We start from the raw sequence: 16,868 nt of genomic DNA on the forward strand, positions 1-16,868 counted from the left end.
GACATCTACTCTACTTCAGAGGAAAATACTTTGGATCGGCCCTTTGAAGCCCAAACTCACACTACAGAAATAAATATGATCTGGCTTTAAATGTACAGATAGCTATATACTTAGAACAAAAACATGTTTATAAATGCACCAGTTGAATGAGTCCTTCCTTTTTGTGTATGTGTGTGCAAACAAGAATCACTGAGGAAAAGAAACCAGTTACATCAGCTTTCAAAGAAACACCTTCATTACATTTTTTCTGACAAACGCCAAAAACAGCCAGCAGAAAAACTTTCCTTGATGATATGAGACGGTACAGAAACAATTACTCATTGGTTGCCTTTAAGTTGCTCTTACACTGCAAGTGTGCAGTTGCAGTGGACAATGACTTGTCGTGTAGTACTGTGGTCATGTTCATGTTCATTGATTATCATTTACATATTTCAATATCAGATAAATTAAAACAACATGCCAGTCCCTTTAACAAGGCATCTGCTGATGGAGAAGAACTAAACGGAATTCACAATGTCAAGGCATCCTCTTGTTTGTCAAGCTGTTGTGTTTTCAATGTGAGTGTGCATCATGTCAGGAGCGTTGTACTGTATGAGTATCTCAGGCATAGCATGATTTCACATTCAGGATGGTGATGATTTCATGAGCTTTCACCTCCAGGTGAACTGAGACTTGTTCTTGATGACACGAGTTGAGTGCCGGTTGAACCGCCTCCAACCCGCTGTGTTTTTTCTTTTTTTCTGTTGTAGTTCTCATTGTCTAGCTTGGGATACCTGTATATTCAGGTAAGGGACAGCCAGAGGTCCCTGGCCTCTGACCTCTTGATCAGTGTTTGTGTAGCAGCTTTTGTGAGGCCTGCTACTGAAGGACCAGGCCAACCTGAAAAAAGCAGAGAGTACATCTATTATAGAAACTGTGGGTAAATTCATAGAAGCACTTAACAATCTGTAGGGGGTAATAACTGTTGCAGATTATAAGCTAACTGAACAAGAAGGCTCCACACACTTAGGCTTTTAGTATAAAACAAGGAAACCAGGTACTCCAAACATAAGAAATGTAAAAAACTGAGGAAGGAAATACTTAGACACCATTACTTTAATGGTCAAATCATTAAATGCCTTTAAAATTATTTGACCCTTATAGTAAAAGCTTTTTAGGTATTCTCTTTCTAATTTTTTACATTTTGCAGCATCCAGTCTCATCCAACCAGCACTCTGAAATCTTATTTTTTTCTTATTATTTCTACTATTATAGTAATTATTAATACTAATAACTTTAACTATTAATGTCATCACTGTATATACCTACAAACTTACACAGAATGTGGAACAACCTAATATGTACATTTTTAGTAGATGTGTAAATTTAAAATTCATGTTTTGTACACTGCTTTGGTAATAACTGATTTGTTCATGCCAATAAAGTAAATTTTAAATTTGTCTGCACTGCTTCATTTTGTTGCATTACAAACAAAACTTTAGGATTCCAAAAGTGACCATTAATATATTACTTAAACTGAATGTTTATTACATCCATGCAGAACACTCATGGATAATATATACAAATAAATAAAAATGATGGCCCCTTACAGCTGATTTGAAGCCATAACTCTGAACATAACCTGGTACTGACAAGACAGCCTATTCAGAGACCATGACAAACATGAGGCAGCGCTGTAACAAACACTGCATTAAGAAAATATGCTCATCACTGACTGGTCAAATGATGTGTAAATGTTATTTCAGTCACCATATTTTGGGTCGTTTAGATGTTACATTCTACTAGTTAAATTAACTGTATGTTCCAGTGATGCAACCAAACTCACACAAATACAGTCACGAACAAACTCATTGTTATGGTTAAATGTTGACTTAATGGCATAACTTAAGACAAAATTCGTGCAGAGCTGCTATAACAGGCCCCTGATTTTCAGCTTAGGCAAATCCTCATGGTACTGACCTTATCAGGGTCCATTGGAGGACATTTCCAGTTGTAGAGGTAATACTGCAGATTTCCATCTCCTATGCCAAACTTGAGCTTCTCCAGGAACACTTTATTCTCCATTAGATCCAAGGCATTGAACACATCAAACCCTTTCTGTTAGACACAAAACATGTCATCACAAAACTTAATCATGGAAAGAAGTAAATTGTAGCCTAACTTAAAGTCTGCTCAAGAAAGACAATTACAGTGAAAAAATTAATATTTGATATCTGAATGTATTTTACAATAGAGAAGATTACCAGCTTGGCGAGGATCAGTGCATCATTCATTAAGTCCAGTAGTGGAGTTTGTGTATGAACATTGTAAAAAGAGTAAGCGGCCTTCAGGCTCCTATGAAGAGGGTGATGCATCACGGTAGAGGGCAGTGTGTAGAAACTACTGAAGTCTGTCAGTCCACCACCAGCTCCCTGAAGAGTGAGGGAAAGAGTATTTATGCACCAAAGAAGAACCAACAGAAGTGCTTTCAGTGTTTGAGGATAGAAACAGATTCCAAATACCTCTACCACATATGTGTCAATGATGTTGTCCTGTGGAAGGAACCAGTGAGCCACCTCCTCTTCTCCCATAGATGGTGCAAGTTGGAAACGTCTCAGATATTTCTGTAGCAGCTCGGTTACCTGCCGAATATCCCGCTTCTCCATTGGCCGCAGACCGGGAGTCTTGGTGCTCTACACAGGGTGAAGAGATCGAAGTCCATATAAGCTTCTGCTACTGACAAAAACTGTTAACATCGATGACTGATGGGTGTAAAGCGTTTACATCTGGTAGTCTGTAGAGTTTCATGGTTCTTTGCAGGGTCATGTTTCTGCTTAGGTGGGAGAATTTCACTTCCACAAGTTTTCTGGGATTCAAAGAACGATGCCAGTACCTGACAGAGATTAACAAAAAACATGAGACAGAGTCATGAAGAAGTGATTTTAATTGACTTTCTTTTGCCATGTTTTATGGTAATGAAGCCAACCTGCATGTGGACACAGGTTTAGGAAGCACCACTCCTGCAGTGTATACGGCCTGAAATATTCCTTCTAAGTTCACCCTCCGTGTAATTTCTCTGATTAACACAGGAGCAACACGCTTTGAACGCAGCTTCTTATGGACACACAGAAAGTTGATTTCAACCATCCTCTTTACCCTGAAATGGAATTAAGAAGACTTGTAAACCACAGTGTTTATATTAAATCATGTCACTTTACGATCAGTTGTGAGCGCTCACGTGTCATAGATTCGTATATCAGCAGGGATGGCACTGATGAAGCCAACAAGCTTCTTATTCGAAGACACTCTCACTCCACAATGCCACTGTGGTAACCAGCCAGGTGGACGCAGAGCCCTGAGGGGGAGAGAATGTGAAATTAGAGGGAAGACAGTTGAATAATGAACGACACATATTTGTGCTTTTGAATACACATCAGCAAAGCAGTAAACATGGACAACATCAAAAATAAAAGCTTACCATTTTAGAAAGTTTGGTGAATAGTCAAATCTGAACATGTTATCGTCGTCCTCCACATAGTTCTCATTTAACAACGTGTACAACTCCTTCAGCTAGGAAAAAAAACACAGCAAGCCTTTGATTTTGAGTATCACGCTGTACAATATGTAATGAGAGTTACAGTGCTTAGTCCAGTACCTTTTATTGGGTTTAGATTTTCAGAAATTAGAATTCCTAACTTTTCCTACACAAAGTTAGTCTGAATATCTTGACAATTTTCTGAGATTAAATGGTATTACAAAACTAATTAGCCGCAGACCCATTTTTTTAATGTTTACGTATATGGACACATTGTACTTACTACATCTGCATTGCTGAGATCCAGAGTATCCCACATAAAGCCTTGAGGTAAGGAATATGGCTCCTGTCTAATGTTTTCTTTGTCTGCTTCTATTGGCCCGTGACTCGTCACCACCTCATCTGCAAAAGACGGCACATAAAAAACTTTTACCATTTACACCATTTTTCAAATATAAATGTCCTTTTCATGCTCCAGTAACGCTGAGCCAATGCTAAATACAGACCTTTTTTTTTTTTAAATTCGCCAACCACAGAATTGCTAATAATCGTACTTCATGACCAGGTGTAAAACTCTATGGTTCTAGCCATCAGGCACAGACATGAGGTGATGGTGCCCTTTTAAAGCCTGCATACACCATGTGACTTTCATTCGATTCAGACACAACTTTTGAGTTGAAAGAATCCCTTGGAAGTCGTGCCAACGTTCAGTCAGACCATGCATCTTTGTTGTGCAGTGTACAAGGGGATACGACCCGACCCCCAATAACAACCCAACTATGGCCTGACCAGCTGCTCCAGACTGGATGGAATTCTGGTATGTTCAATTTTTTTTTGGTCATAAGACTACACACACTCCTAAAGTTAGAGCAGAGTCCTGAGCAGAATCCTAAACTTTGAGGCATTTTTCCTTTGTAAACCGTCAGGCAACGCCCTAAATCAGCATGAAAATAGCAGGTAAAACTTTCTAGTGCCTACCTGTGTGTGTGATAGAGAGAAAGACAGTGATAGGGTGAGAGAAGATGTGACTAGATATGACTTCAACCTCAGCATTTGAGACTTTTTCAAATAAATCTCCAAAGACTTCTGTTGCAGTTGGTTGCGACATCACACGTACAGGTTAAGCACTCAGGTCGTGCAAGACCATCGGGCCGTATAGTGTGAGCACATAAATTGTGCACGATACTTTGCACTGTAAGCAATTCAGTCGCACAGTATGAGCTGATTTTCAACCATGACTGTTATAGTCAGGTGGAAATCACAGTGCATGGCTGGCTTTAGAAAGGTAAGTGAATCAAAGTATTTCACTTTAATCACAATAAACCTTAGGTTCTTTTTGTTATTTTTACAACTTAAATTAAATAAAACACGTATCTTTAATAAGTCTATTACTTTTTTTTTAAAGTCAGAATTTAGAAAAGGTTTAGAGTCAGTGTGAAAAGATACCAACACTCCCAGCTGCCCACAGATCCTCAGGGATCACACACCTCTGCAGCTGTCTGTTTGGAGCAGAAAAGGCTAAAAGCTGACTCACCAAAGGTACCTGTCCGGTGTTTTCAAACATCAAACAAACTTAAGCAGGACAACCTGGGAGGCAACACTGCTTCATATGCTGTATACTTGGCAATTAACTAAAAGTTATAACCTGGGTGCCATGTTTGTGAGAGACAGCATGAAACAACATGGTTGGAATTCACCAAGCAACTGAAGCGCTTTTTAGCAGTCCATATTAAAGAGATTGTGAATTCATCACAGCAGACCCACAGCAATGATAGCTGCCTACTGGACTTGCAGATCAGTTCTCCCAGAACAACAGTCGTCTTTTTAAAAAGAACTTTTTGATTCTCCTCCACATTCTCCTTGATCTCATGACATTTCATTCTAAACAAGGGAAAGTGGCCAAGGAAAGACAAAAGAGGTGCTCTTCTTATTTGGCTTTACCTTTGTTCTGTGGTTATTTCCAATGGCTGTAATAGAAACAGCTGAAATCAATGCAACTGAGCTGGCCAACTGTGTATGGCTTGACACTGACTGAACTTCATATCTGGCATGTTTTAGCACCTTTTGAGCAGCAGCCACTGTAACAAACAGACAGTAGATGGCACTAGTGCAAAGAGATTTCACATTTAATATTGATGATGAACTGTTGAGAGTTGAAGCGACACTGCTTCAGCAAAAGAAAAAAATCAGAAAACTATTCTCAAACAATACAAGGGAAGGCAAAAGATTACAATAAATTTTAAGAGATCTTAACACAGCACTGTCAAGAGGAAAATATACAATAAAGCACGCACTGAACATTTTGCAGTACTGTTCAAATAAGTTTCATACAAATTAAATGAAATTTCTTTTTTCGGTCATAAACTCCTGTGGAAACTTACTTAGCTTCGGCACAGGCTGAGTGTCCCAGAACTGGTATTTGTGCTTGGTTGCCTCATCAATACTCTTTGCTGGACCCTGGCAGGACAGTAGCTCCATGGCTCTTTGGATGTCTTGCAGCTTTTGAATGGGCAGGCCTGGGTTCTACATAAAGAGAAGGAACACAAAACAAGTAAAATCAAGGACAGTGTGCCTTACGTACAAGGTGACATAAATGTGTGACTTAACATGCAAGGACATGTAACATACAGTCCTAAAATTTAAGGCAGAATTATTATAAACATTTAAAAGAGGTGCTTGATAATTGAAAAAAATAGTTGTACGTTTATCTTTGTGTTTGTTATTATATGTATAGGGTATTCTTCACAAATAGAAATAACAGACTTATCTATTTAACTCCCATATGTTGTTTAAGGATTAATATTGCAGATTATTCTCTGTGTGATTTTAACCAAGCGAGGACATTTCTACATATCATGTAGGAATGCCGGATAGTTAAAAAACATTAGGATGTGACCTTCTCTCTAAGACACTTGGAGTTTTAGTCACTTGTTCCCCTGAATTCATGCTTTTAAAGGATTACACAGGGCATAATCTTGAACTCAAAGATTGTTGTTGTATCAGCATGTACCGCACCTAAAAAGATGTTAGCGCTCACTGTTAACATCTTTGGATTAATTCATCAGCCCAACAAATCTGGCAGGTATTGTTATGATCGAAACAGAATTGGGGCATTGAATACTGCAAGATCTATGATGTCACTGTTTTATATCATTATATGTATGGGGTTATTTTCTTTCTATATGTATTTATTAATTTACTTGATTATTCTCTGGACTTATTGTAAACATCTTTCTTGAATTACATATTTCAGAAAAAGGGAACAGGAGGGTTATGGATTTAAGAAAGATAGGTAGCTGCAAGTTAGCAATGATTTTGTGTTTCACTCTTAATTACAAAGGTGGGGATTCATGCAATGTTAATGATACATTAGGATGTATACCCCCTAACTCTTTTAAAAATAATATAAAAAAAAGTTGAAAACAAAAACTGTATGATTTTTTACTCAATCACAAAAAATGTCTTGAGTTGTTTATGTGCATCTAGTCCTTGTCAGTTAGTGAGCAGGTTCTCATCACACCTTGATCTCCTGGGAGTCTGAGGCAGAGTCAGACTTTGCACCCCCTGAGCTGGGCTTCTCTTTCTTTCTCTTCTGTTTCTTCTTCTTCCTCTTGGCCCCCAAATCTCCACCTGGACTCCTGGGGACAAACCAAAAAAACAGCAAAGGGAATAACTGAACCGCGAGCATACTTAATTGTCTCAGTCCTTATACACATTGCACACGCGCACACAACCACAGCAGAAGCACTGAGCTAACGTTAGCTACCATAGCAACGACTGACAGCTGAGCTAGGCTATTGTTAGCGAGCTAACTAACGGTTTGTCTCAACCGTTGGCTGTCATCATGTCATTCAGTCAGGACGTTAGACTGTTACACTGTATGTCAATACGCACACGCAAAAACAACATTAACAATGTTAAAGTTGCTTCTAATTAGCACTTCTACTATGGTTACTAGCTTGAAACAACGGCCTTCCAGTAAGCTGTCTGTGTTTGGGTCGGCTAACGTTAGCTATACTGCGCTAGTCATTTCTAACGGAGCACACATAAACAGGCAGCGCACAGACAGACTCCCTGAAATAACATTACTGCGTTTCATAGCCAGACCAGGCAGGCCATCCTCACCCTTGCAAATGCTCATTCTCCTCTTCGTTGTCTCCGTCTATCCCGCAGGTGTCCTGGTCGTCTAGCTCCAGGCTCTGCTGGCTGGCCGCGGATTCGCTGTCCTCCGCCATCATATAAATGTTAAAAAAAAATACCAGCCGCCGTATGACTAGAGATCACGGGCGACGGGCGAGAGATGGAAAAACAAAGAAAATGCCGAAGGAAACTGCCCCGCCTAGAGGCCAAGAGAGAGAAAACAGGGGAAGACTTCTACCTTTTCACGTCTGATGTTGTCCATGTTGATGTTTTAAGGTAATTTGTGTTTTTTTCCCACAAAAAAAAAAAAAAAAAAAAACCATTATCCAACTTTCTACCGGCAACTGTAAGTATTTATTTAATTTAACAAAACTCAAATAAAGTTGGTTATTTTAACTAAAAGTAATCGGCCTCTAGATCAACATGAAACTATACTGTTGAACCTGTCTTTTATGATGTAGCAATGGAAAAAAATAAAATTTATACGATAGCAATCATAATTTTGAGAAGTATTTTTTGTGAATTTTAAAACAATGGGACTAACAGATTTAACTGTGTAACAGAGAACAAGTTAGAAAAAACCCTCAATATTAAGATAAATTAATGCCATATGGATCTTGTTAGCAGCAGCAATAACTACTTTGAGTGATGGTTACATCCATTTCTGAATAACTGACTTTTTAAAAAAACATAACACTATTCTGAAATTAATTTTGAAGCAAAACCATTTTCCAAACTAGTGACACATATGTTACTACAGTTACTCTGGTTAAAATGTACATAAGTAAAAGTAAAAGTACTGGTCTATTAATCTCTCTATTAATACGATCCTCTCAGATTTAAAATAGAAGCTACATTCTGAGTGGAGGAAAGCACTGAACATGCTATTAGCCTGTCCCTTGACCTTATGGTGACCTGTATTACAGTTTAGCTACCTGGCTATGTGCTAGGCAGAGACAAAGTTTCTGGCTCAAATCTCTCTGTTTTGGTGCTTTTAAAGATCATAGACCACCATGGCTGATAGATTTTCCAAATTGACCTCACAATGAACAAAAACAGCATTGAATTATAACATATCTTGTGTGTTAAGACAAATTTTGGATTTCACTTTATAGGCTTTTTAAAGATTACTTTAAGTACTGAGGGATTGTACAGTAAATGCACAATACAAAGAAAGATAGATTGATTGATAAAATATGATCTTTCCTTATTGGTAAGTACAAGAGAACAGATCTCCAACCAGGTTAATCAGGTAAAGTCACACCTCTATATTAAGGTAAAATTCATAGAAAACTTACACTTTTAATTAAACTTATATTTAGTTAAATTCAACACTTTAAAACAGTCTATATTGGTGCACGCTACATAAAGGTAAACTACACTTTTTTGAAAGAAGTATTTTCCAAAAGGACAGAGCTGTAGTAACTGTTGAAAATCTTGTTAGAGGTGGGTCTCCTCTGGCAAGAGTAAAGCAGAAAGTCAACCTCATAGCAAAGCGATGAATATTGAGAAAGAACATGCTTAGGGACACCTAATGTCACAGACAGGAACTCCAACTGGGTGGTTAACTTGTTGATAACTTGTTCAGCTCCCCTACCAGTGCAGCAATGCTGCTTGTTTCTATGCCAGCTTCGAACAGACAACATCAGAAGTAGCCACATCTCATCCAACAGCCAACACCAGCCACTCCTTCATGGTGGAGGAACATGATGTGAGGCATGTACTAAGGAGAGTAAATCCCACGAAAGAAGCAGGACCTGATGGCATCCCTTGCAGGGTGCTAAAACACTGCGCAGACCAGCTCACTGGGGTCTTTACAAAGATATTCAACCTGTCCTTAGCTCAGGCCACCGTCCGACCCTGCCTTAAGTCCTCAACTATTATCCCTGTCTCAAAAAAGACCCCCATCAGCAGCCTAAATGACATCTGGCCAATTGCTCTCACTCCAGTCATAATGAAGTGCTTCGAGAAACTGATCAGAAGCCACATCATCCAAGGACTTGCACCCACATTTGACCCTCACCAGTACGCATATAGGACAAACAGATCAACAGAGGACGCCATGACCATAGCCCTCCACACAACCCTGACCCACATAGAACAAAAAACAGTTATGCCAGGCTTCTTTTCATTGACTTCAGCTTGGCATTTAACACAATCATCCCTAGCAGACTGGTATTGAAACTAATCATCCTCGGCCTCCCACACTCCACCTGCTTCTGGATTAAGGACTTCCTCAGCGACCAACCACAGAGAGTCAGAGTAGGGCCCCACCTCTCCACAGCACTCAGCCTCAACACCGACTCCCCACAAGGATGTGTACTAAGCCCCCTGCTCTACACTCTCTACATACATGACCGCACCCCCACCCACCCAGGCAACTCCATCGTGAAGTACGCAGATGACACGACAGTGGTCAGGCTCATCTCAGGGGGAGATGAATCTGCATACAGGGATGAGGTCAAAAAACTGTCATCATGGTGCAGCTTCAACATCCTGGTCCTCAACACAACAAAGACTAAAGAAATAATAGTGGACTTCAGGAGAAACAGATCTGACCCTCAGCACATACACATTAACAAGGGACTGTGTGGAGGGGGTCTCGGACTTCAAGTTCCTGGGCCTGCACCTGAATGATGACCTAACCTGGAAAACCAACACCACAGCGCTAATCAAAAAGGAACAGCAGCGACTCCACTTCCAGAGGATCCTGACGAGCAATGCCCTGGCCAAGGAGCTGCTGGTGTCCTTTTACAGATGCTCCACTGAAAGTGTACTGGCATACTGCATCCCAGTGTGGTTTTCCAGGTGCACTGCTCAGGAGAAGACAGCTCTTCAGAGGGTCATTAACACAGCACAGAAAATCACAGGCTGTGCTCTCCTCTACTGAGAGGAGCTGTTCAGGTCCCGCTGCCACAGGAAGGCCCTGAGCATCCTGAAGTACTCATCCCACCCAGCACATTACCTGTTCCAACTGCTACCCTCAAGAAGATGGTTCAGAACAATAAGAACTAAAACTAACAAACTAAAAAACAGCACATATCCCAGAGCAGTTTTAATATTTAATGAGAAACTGCTCGAGCACTAAATGGAACTGAAAAAACAATTTCATTGTACGTTGTACAATGACAATAAAAATGATGATGATGATAACTTCACTTATGGTGCAAATGTGTCTCATCAAAAATGACGCTCTACCATATTAGACTGATCAAAATACCCAGCATTCAAGAGCTGTGGGATGTGATTTTGAATCATTCTATTACTTTGTGCTCCTGCAGTCAGCAGTAGAAAAGGTACAGCATACTGTAATAAAGTAAAAGAAGAGCTACTCTCGTTAAAACTTGCTGAAGTACAAGTGAGAGAACTGATTTTAAAATGTACCCAAAAATGTACCCCAAAAAAACTACTCAATTACAGTTATTTCAGTAAATGTTGTTAGTTATATTTCAACCCTGTAAAATATTGCTAAAAACCAATTGTTGATAATCTTTTATCACTCATTAAAGGATGTGTTTTTTGAAAAAAATGCAGACCCACTCACAAACCATTCCAGTTTGGATTTTTATTTAGAATTATAGGCTTCAAATATAATGCAAGCAACCAAGTTACATACTTGGGATGCTGAACTGCAACTCCACTCTAAAACTGGAAGTTGCTGTTGGATACTAAAAGAAAAGAGGCCATTCACAACACCAACTCACACATCGGTTTGACCAGGTAGAGGTAAAAGAAAGAAATATACACAGTGATGATAATATGATTGCTACCACTATATGAACCTTGTATTGACAAATGTTGATAATTACTGACAGCAGTATTGCAGAATACTGCCACCAAACAGGCGCACATAAACACATTTGAGACAGACATTCACCCTTACTCATCAAAAAACACAAAAATGCAACAAAATGACCTGCAGTTTAGCTTCACATAGAAAGCGAACTTAGCTTTATCTATCCCATACTACACTGGAAATATCAATAAAACCTCATCTGCTCTTTCAAAAAGAGATTGTTGCCCTGCTGATTGCTGTAGAGGAATTTTATGGTTGCAGCAGCTGGTAGGCATTTTCTGAGTTGTCTGCAGTGTAGCTTGTAACAAGCTAGTGCTGAGGAAAGTGTACTGCATGCTTTCTTTCACCAGTGGAAGAGAAAAGGGGAGCTGAGGTAGAGGAGGGAAGCTGAAGGCAAGAGCAGGTGAAAAATAAGTTATCTCTTCCACAAATTTTGCATGAAAGTCGGGTTGTTCAAAGGCACTTGGGACATAAGAAACTAAAAAAAACATGCAAAACAGTTTGGTTTCCGGAAAAAGTAAGAGTATGAGTTTGCTTTTATTAGCCCCAACAATAAGGCAGAAAGAAGAAGAGAAGCCCTTAACATATATGAAGAAAACAAAATAGCCTATTTAAGGGTAAAATACTTTATGTTGGCAAATAAAATCATAGTAAATAAAATAACAAAAAAAGGCATTTTAAGCAGCCATATAAAAGTAATGCATAGCCTTCAGAGCAAAAATTTGCAAGTCAGTGGTTCAACAAATACAAAACACTTCATATTAGTACACCTCACAATATCTTGGGTTGAACTAGTTTGTAGTGGCATTACATCCTTACGCACCAGCACGGCGGTGTGTCACATTATCTGATTATGTTGCAGTGCAGATAGTGGTTTTATTAAATACAGCCTTCTACATTTTAGCAACATACTTGATATATCAGGGCTGCTTCATGTGTACAAACACCCTTTGAGAAATTGAATTTCCCCCAAAGTCAAATCACTTGCCATATTTGCACAGATGCTACACAATCCTAAAGATCAGTTAGCGGCCTCCATAATGTTGATAGTCTCACTTTAAGGAAATGTAGTGTTTCAGTCAGCGGAGTGAGACCAATATGGCTCAAGAGAAAAGGTTCCTGAAGTCTTTCATTTGTGAGAGAAACTCATCAGCTGTTCCTACTTCAGTTCTTCTACGCTTACAAGACCATTTATTAAAAAAAAAAGGCATATTATTGTTGTGCATAAAATATCTTCTTTTGCCAGTTCATTTGTTTCCCCAGACCAAAGTGTTCACTGAGCGTGAAGAGCTTTAAGTAAGTGGTAGTGTCAAACAGAGCCCTGGAAGTTCATGTAGATTTTACACCTTCATGTTCCTGACTTAAAGAGATCCCAGTGCTGAAATATTCTCTCAGTGCTATGTTACAAAAAACTAAGGGCTTTCATTTCCTTCATGTTATGGTCTGGGCAGTGGAAATCAAGGTAACAGGACAGGTTCTCATTTTCTTACATCTATCTCAAGCGAACAGTGATGATGGCTTTAACTTTTCCTCCTGTGCAGCAATGGTTGGATCAATTCCTTCAATGGATATAACATAAAATGTGGAAAAGTCTCGAGATGTGAGGATTGTTCAAATCTTCAATAATCTAATTGGGCCGACAACTTTGTTTTAAGTTTTAAGCCTTAATAGTCTTTCTAAGTGTAAAATCCATTACTTTATGCAAGTAAATGAGACTAGATTTAGAGTTATCCCTGATTAATTTATGCAATTCAAATGAAAGACCTCTTTGCAGCTATACATTTGATTTCATGTACAGAATATTGGATTGAAAATAACTCAGAAGATTTTTACAATTTATGTTGTTTTTATTAAGATTGTTTTATATCGAGACTGATAAAGTACCTTGTTTGCTTGTATAAGCTTCTAAACTGAGTCGCATTTGGAAGATTCTTAGGACCGCCTGAGCTTCTATTTGGCTTTAAACTTAGGACACATGTTTTTGCACATAATGAGGACTCATTTTCTCACTCTGATAATTTGCATTAGTTATTAGCCAGTTTGCACACGAGGATCATTTAAAGCCACCAAAAACACTGCATGTGTTGGAAACACTGGGAATCTATCCCTGTACTGCTCTATTTGGGATCATTTCATATTGAAGGCCAGCAGGGGTCTCTCCTCTCGTCTCTGCCACGGACTCTTCTTCTCCTCCTCTCCATCCTCATGTCCTGCATCGTCATCGGGAGACACAGAGAGCAGCGCACCATCAGTCCTGAAAGTCTCTCCATCTGGTGTTGGCAGGGGAGGAGGAGAGGCTGGCGATGAGGAAGAAAGCGATGGCGGCTCCTCTTGTATTTCCACTCCCTCTGTGTTCTTTCCCTGCTCATCCTCCTGTCCCTGATCCTCTCTCTGTCTCTCTGCTTTGTTTGACAGGGTGGGTTCTATTTGACTGTCCTGAGGGCTGCATTTAGGTGTCTCCTCCTCGCTGCCCCCCACATCCAGATCGTCCACATACACCAGCTGAGTGTAAGCCATTGCCGGCATTGTGCCCTTTGACCTGTCTTTCTCAATTTCCCTCTCTTCACGCTCTCCGTCTCTCACCCTGCGGCCTGCTCTTGGCTCATTTAGGTCCACACCCGAGTCCAGACTGGCATCGTTTCCATTGCCACGTCTTCCACCACTGCTGTTAACTTGCTGAACTCCTCCACTTGGCGCGCTGTTGTGGCACCCTGCTCGCTGGAGGTCTATATAGGAGTGGCGAATGTGGGCGTTTGAGCGTCCATCTAGTGAGACAAACCAGGCTCTCGGGTGAGGCAGAGGCTTCCCTCCCCTGAGTTCCATCAGAGTCTTTTCAGCCAACAATGTGTCCTCGCTGTTAATTTCCACCAGAGCAGTTTCCCCAAGCGCTGTGGGAATTGACAGAGACTCTGACAGACTGGGACCTTCTCCATCACCCTGCTTGGTGGGGGCTGGGGTACAGTCTGTTGGAGTTTGCCCCAAGGGCTGCTGGGAATGTGAAGCATTGAGCTCAGCCTGGATGGTCTCCAACTCGCTCTGCTGATCGGTCTGCAGCAGAAGAGCCTGACCAGACAGTGGGTGCTCCCCAGGCAGTCGCATGTAGTGTGCTGGGATCACCAGGGTGGGGCGCACCCTCGGGTAGCCCTCTCCTCCACTCAGGAGGTCCACAGAGCCGCAGCAGAGAAGCTGGCCAGTCTGAGAGAGCAGCGGGGGGCTGGGACGCTCCAAGTGGTCCACAGAGCGGGACAGAAGGTAGTCAGGAGCTCTGCACTCACATCCCTCCCCTCTACTGGGGGAGTGAGGAGGAGAGGAGGGGGAGATGCAGTCAACATGCCCTCTGCTCAGCTGGTTAGCTGACAACGGAGCTTGATTGGCAGATGAAAGTGGTTCTGAAACAGGGTTAGTGGACGAGTAGACAGAGGTGTATGATTGACGGTAGCCCCTTTCTGTTCCTGATGAAAGCGCAGACTTTAACTGGAACGTCTCCGCAGACTGTCTGTAGTCTCTGCTGCGAGGTGTCAGGTTGCCAAGGGAAGAGCCGTGGTGACTGTTGTTGCCAAGAGAGGAGCTGCTGTGTTTGCTGTGATGGATTACACCGCGTTGACGCTGATTGTCTTGGTGCTCGTACGAGAAAGGCTTCAGCATTGGCGTGGTCATGTCAGGCTCAGTCGCAGTGGAAACAAGCTCCAATGGCACCTAAAGACAACAAAGATGGAGTTGTCAGAAACTTTTTAAACACACTATATTCTAATCAAGATTTAATGCAAATGCACAAAAAACAGCAGCACCAAAATACAAGATACATGATTTGGCATAAGGACTTGTTAATTCATGATTATGGATCTCTGAGCTAAGCAGATGATCTCTAAAAACATGTAGGACTTGAACCAAGAGCTCAGGCCCCAACTCTTAAGGTAAGTGCTTTCTTAGTACTATGAACTGTTTTCTGAGGACTCAGACAGACCTCATTGCTGATGAGGTTCAGGTGAGACATGGAGGTGGCTTGGTCCCTCTTACTGCTGTCCACACCAGAGGACAGGGTGAGCTTTCTGTGAGACCCTCGCGGCTTTAAACAGCGACGTCTGAACAACAGAAATGCAGTAGTTATCAAATCAGCAAAATCTGATCTTGAATTACTCTTTAGTGCACAATTATTGACATTTAACACGCAGGAAATTGGACAAAAGAGCAGAACAGAATTGTCAGATACTGTCAAAACTGAACAACTGTCACTAAGGGCTGTTTGATTCAAAACAGGGTTACTTATCAAAAGTAAGTCCAACAAAATGCTTTATGTCAATTCCAATAAAACCAGATCCTGGAACTGTATTTTATGAGACAAGTCTAGCATCCTTTAGGATGTGCAAAGCATTTGAATCACACCTGCAGTAGTACAACAGAAGGCAGAGCAGGCAGAGGAGGATGAGGGCCATTCCTCCCAGTATAGCCAACAAAAACACAGTGTGGTATGTGCTGATGTCCTTTGCAACCACTGGACCTGTTGGACAGAGAAGCGGCGGAAAAAGATCAGATTTTTATACATAAACCGGATTCACTCACTGTCTTTTTACTGGTATTTTTTAAAGATAAATCTGTATTCTGTGTGAATATTTGTATCATTTTTAGTCATTTTAAAGCAAGTCCCTGCTGTTGATCTCTCACCTGAGTGTAGTGGTGACATGGCAGCCACCCAATATCCCAGCTGAGGAGCAATGTAGGTTAGAATGAGTTGACTTCCCTCCCGCTGCACATGACCCCAGCTGCTTTTTATCCAGGCACCTGTGTGCACACACACAAAACCAGAGATTCAAATCAAATACCTAATCATTTATTCATAGCATTACTTCTCAGTGTATGAGAGACAAAGGCAAATAAGACAGCCTGCATCAAACTCCCTCCTGATTCTAAATAAAAGGGTAGACACAGAAGTACTTCAGTGAGCTACTTTAAATTTTTAAGTCAATGATAATGATGATAAAGACTCAAGTCTTGACAAAAATCCTATGATTTTTGACAGGACATGTGTTAATCCAAAAATAACAAACTTGCCACCTGTATACACTCATCATAAAGAAAAAGCATGACAGGATGGTGGAGAGCTACTTGAGACAATATGACCTGGAATTAATTTGTTTTATTGTATTGTTATTTCAGAACATGGAAGTCAAGTATAAAAAAAATACTCCTTCAAACATTATCGTATAATTTACCTAAGCCTAAATACTGAACATAAAATAGATAGGAGTAATTAAACATTATAAATCATGTTAAAGTTGATGCCATTATAGTTAATTTCTATGTCATGAGATGAGCTAGCTATTGAAAGCTTAAATGATGGTGTTTGGCTCAGGCTTGACGGTGGTTCCTAAATCCTAACATACAGTACAGCCACTGTAATATACAATCCAACTCTTAAGA

The 16,868-nt window shown here is 40.5% G+C and overlaps 2 protein-coding genes across 3 annotated transcripts in view; both read right to left on the minus strand.

The window, feature by feature from the left end:
- Positions 1-217: 217 nt before the first annotated feature.
- On the minus strand, positions 218-7,794 carry nmt2 (N-myristoyltransferase 2). Of its 2 annotated transcripts, XM_041793115.1 has the most exons (12): positions 7,640-7,794; positions 7,035-7,152; positions 5,896-6,037; positions 3,798-3,916; positions 3,458-3,549; positions 3,218-3,334; positions 2,966-3,136; positions 2,764-2,872; positions 2,502-2,672; positions 2,244-2,411; positions 1,960-2,097; positions 218-879 (listed from the first exon to the last, which is right to left on the minus strand). In XM_041793115.1, the coding sequence occupies exons 1-12, from the start codon at positions 7,750-7,752 to the stop codon at positions 859-861; spliced, it is 1,479 nt and encodes a 492-aa protein (XP_041649049.1). In that variant the 5' UTR covers positions 7,753-7,794; the 3' UTR covers positions 218-858. The 2 variants fall into 2 exon arrangements, with proteins under 2 accessions (XP_041649049.1, XP_041649048.1); XM_041793114.1 differs by having other exon boundaries at positions 2,244-2,672.
- Positions 7,795-11,204: 3,410 nt separating this feature from the next.
- The window catches only part of fam171a1 (family with sequence similarity 171 member A1), a 37,016-nt gene continuing 31,352 nt past the window's right edge, over positions 11,205-16,868 (minus strand). The window contains exons 6-9 of the mRNA XM_041793896.1: positions 16,113-16,229; positions 15,834-15,948; positions 15,415-15,532; positions 11,205-15,146 (exon numbers count right to left, since the gene is read on the minus strand). Coding sequence (XP_041649830.1) covers positions 13,578-15,146; positions 15,415-15,532; positions 15,834-15,948; positions 16,113-16,229 — 1,919 coding nt within the window. The 3' untranslated portion in view covers positions 11,205-13,577. The remainder of the gene's footprint in view (positions 15,147-15,414; positions 15,533-15,833; positions 15,949-16,112; positions 16,230-16,868) is intronic.

The sequence above is a fragment of the Cheilinus undulatus genome, linkage group 8, assembly GCF_018320785.1.
Source record: "Cheilinus undulatus linkage group 8, ASM1832078v1, whole genome shotgun sequence".
In the NCBI taxonomy this organism is placed as follows: domain Eukaryota; kingdom Metazoa; phylum Chordata; class Actinopteri; order Labriformes; family Labridae; genus Cheilinus; species Cheilinus undulatus.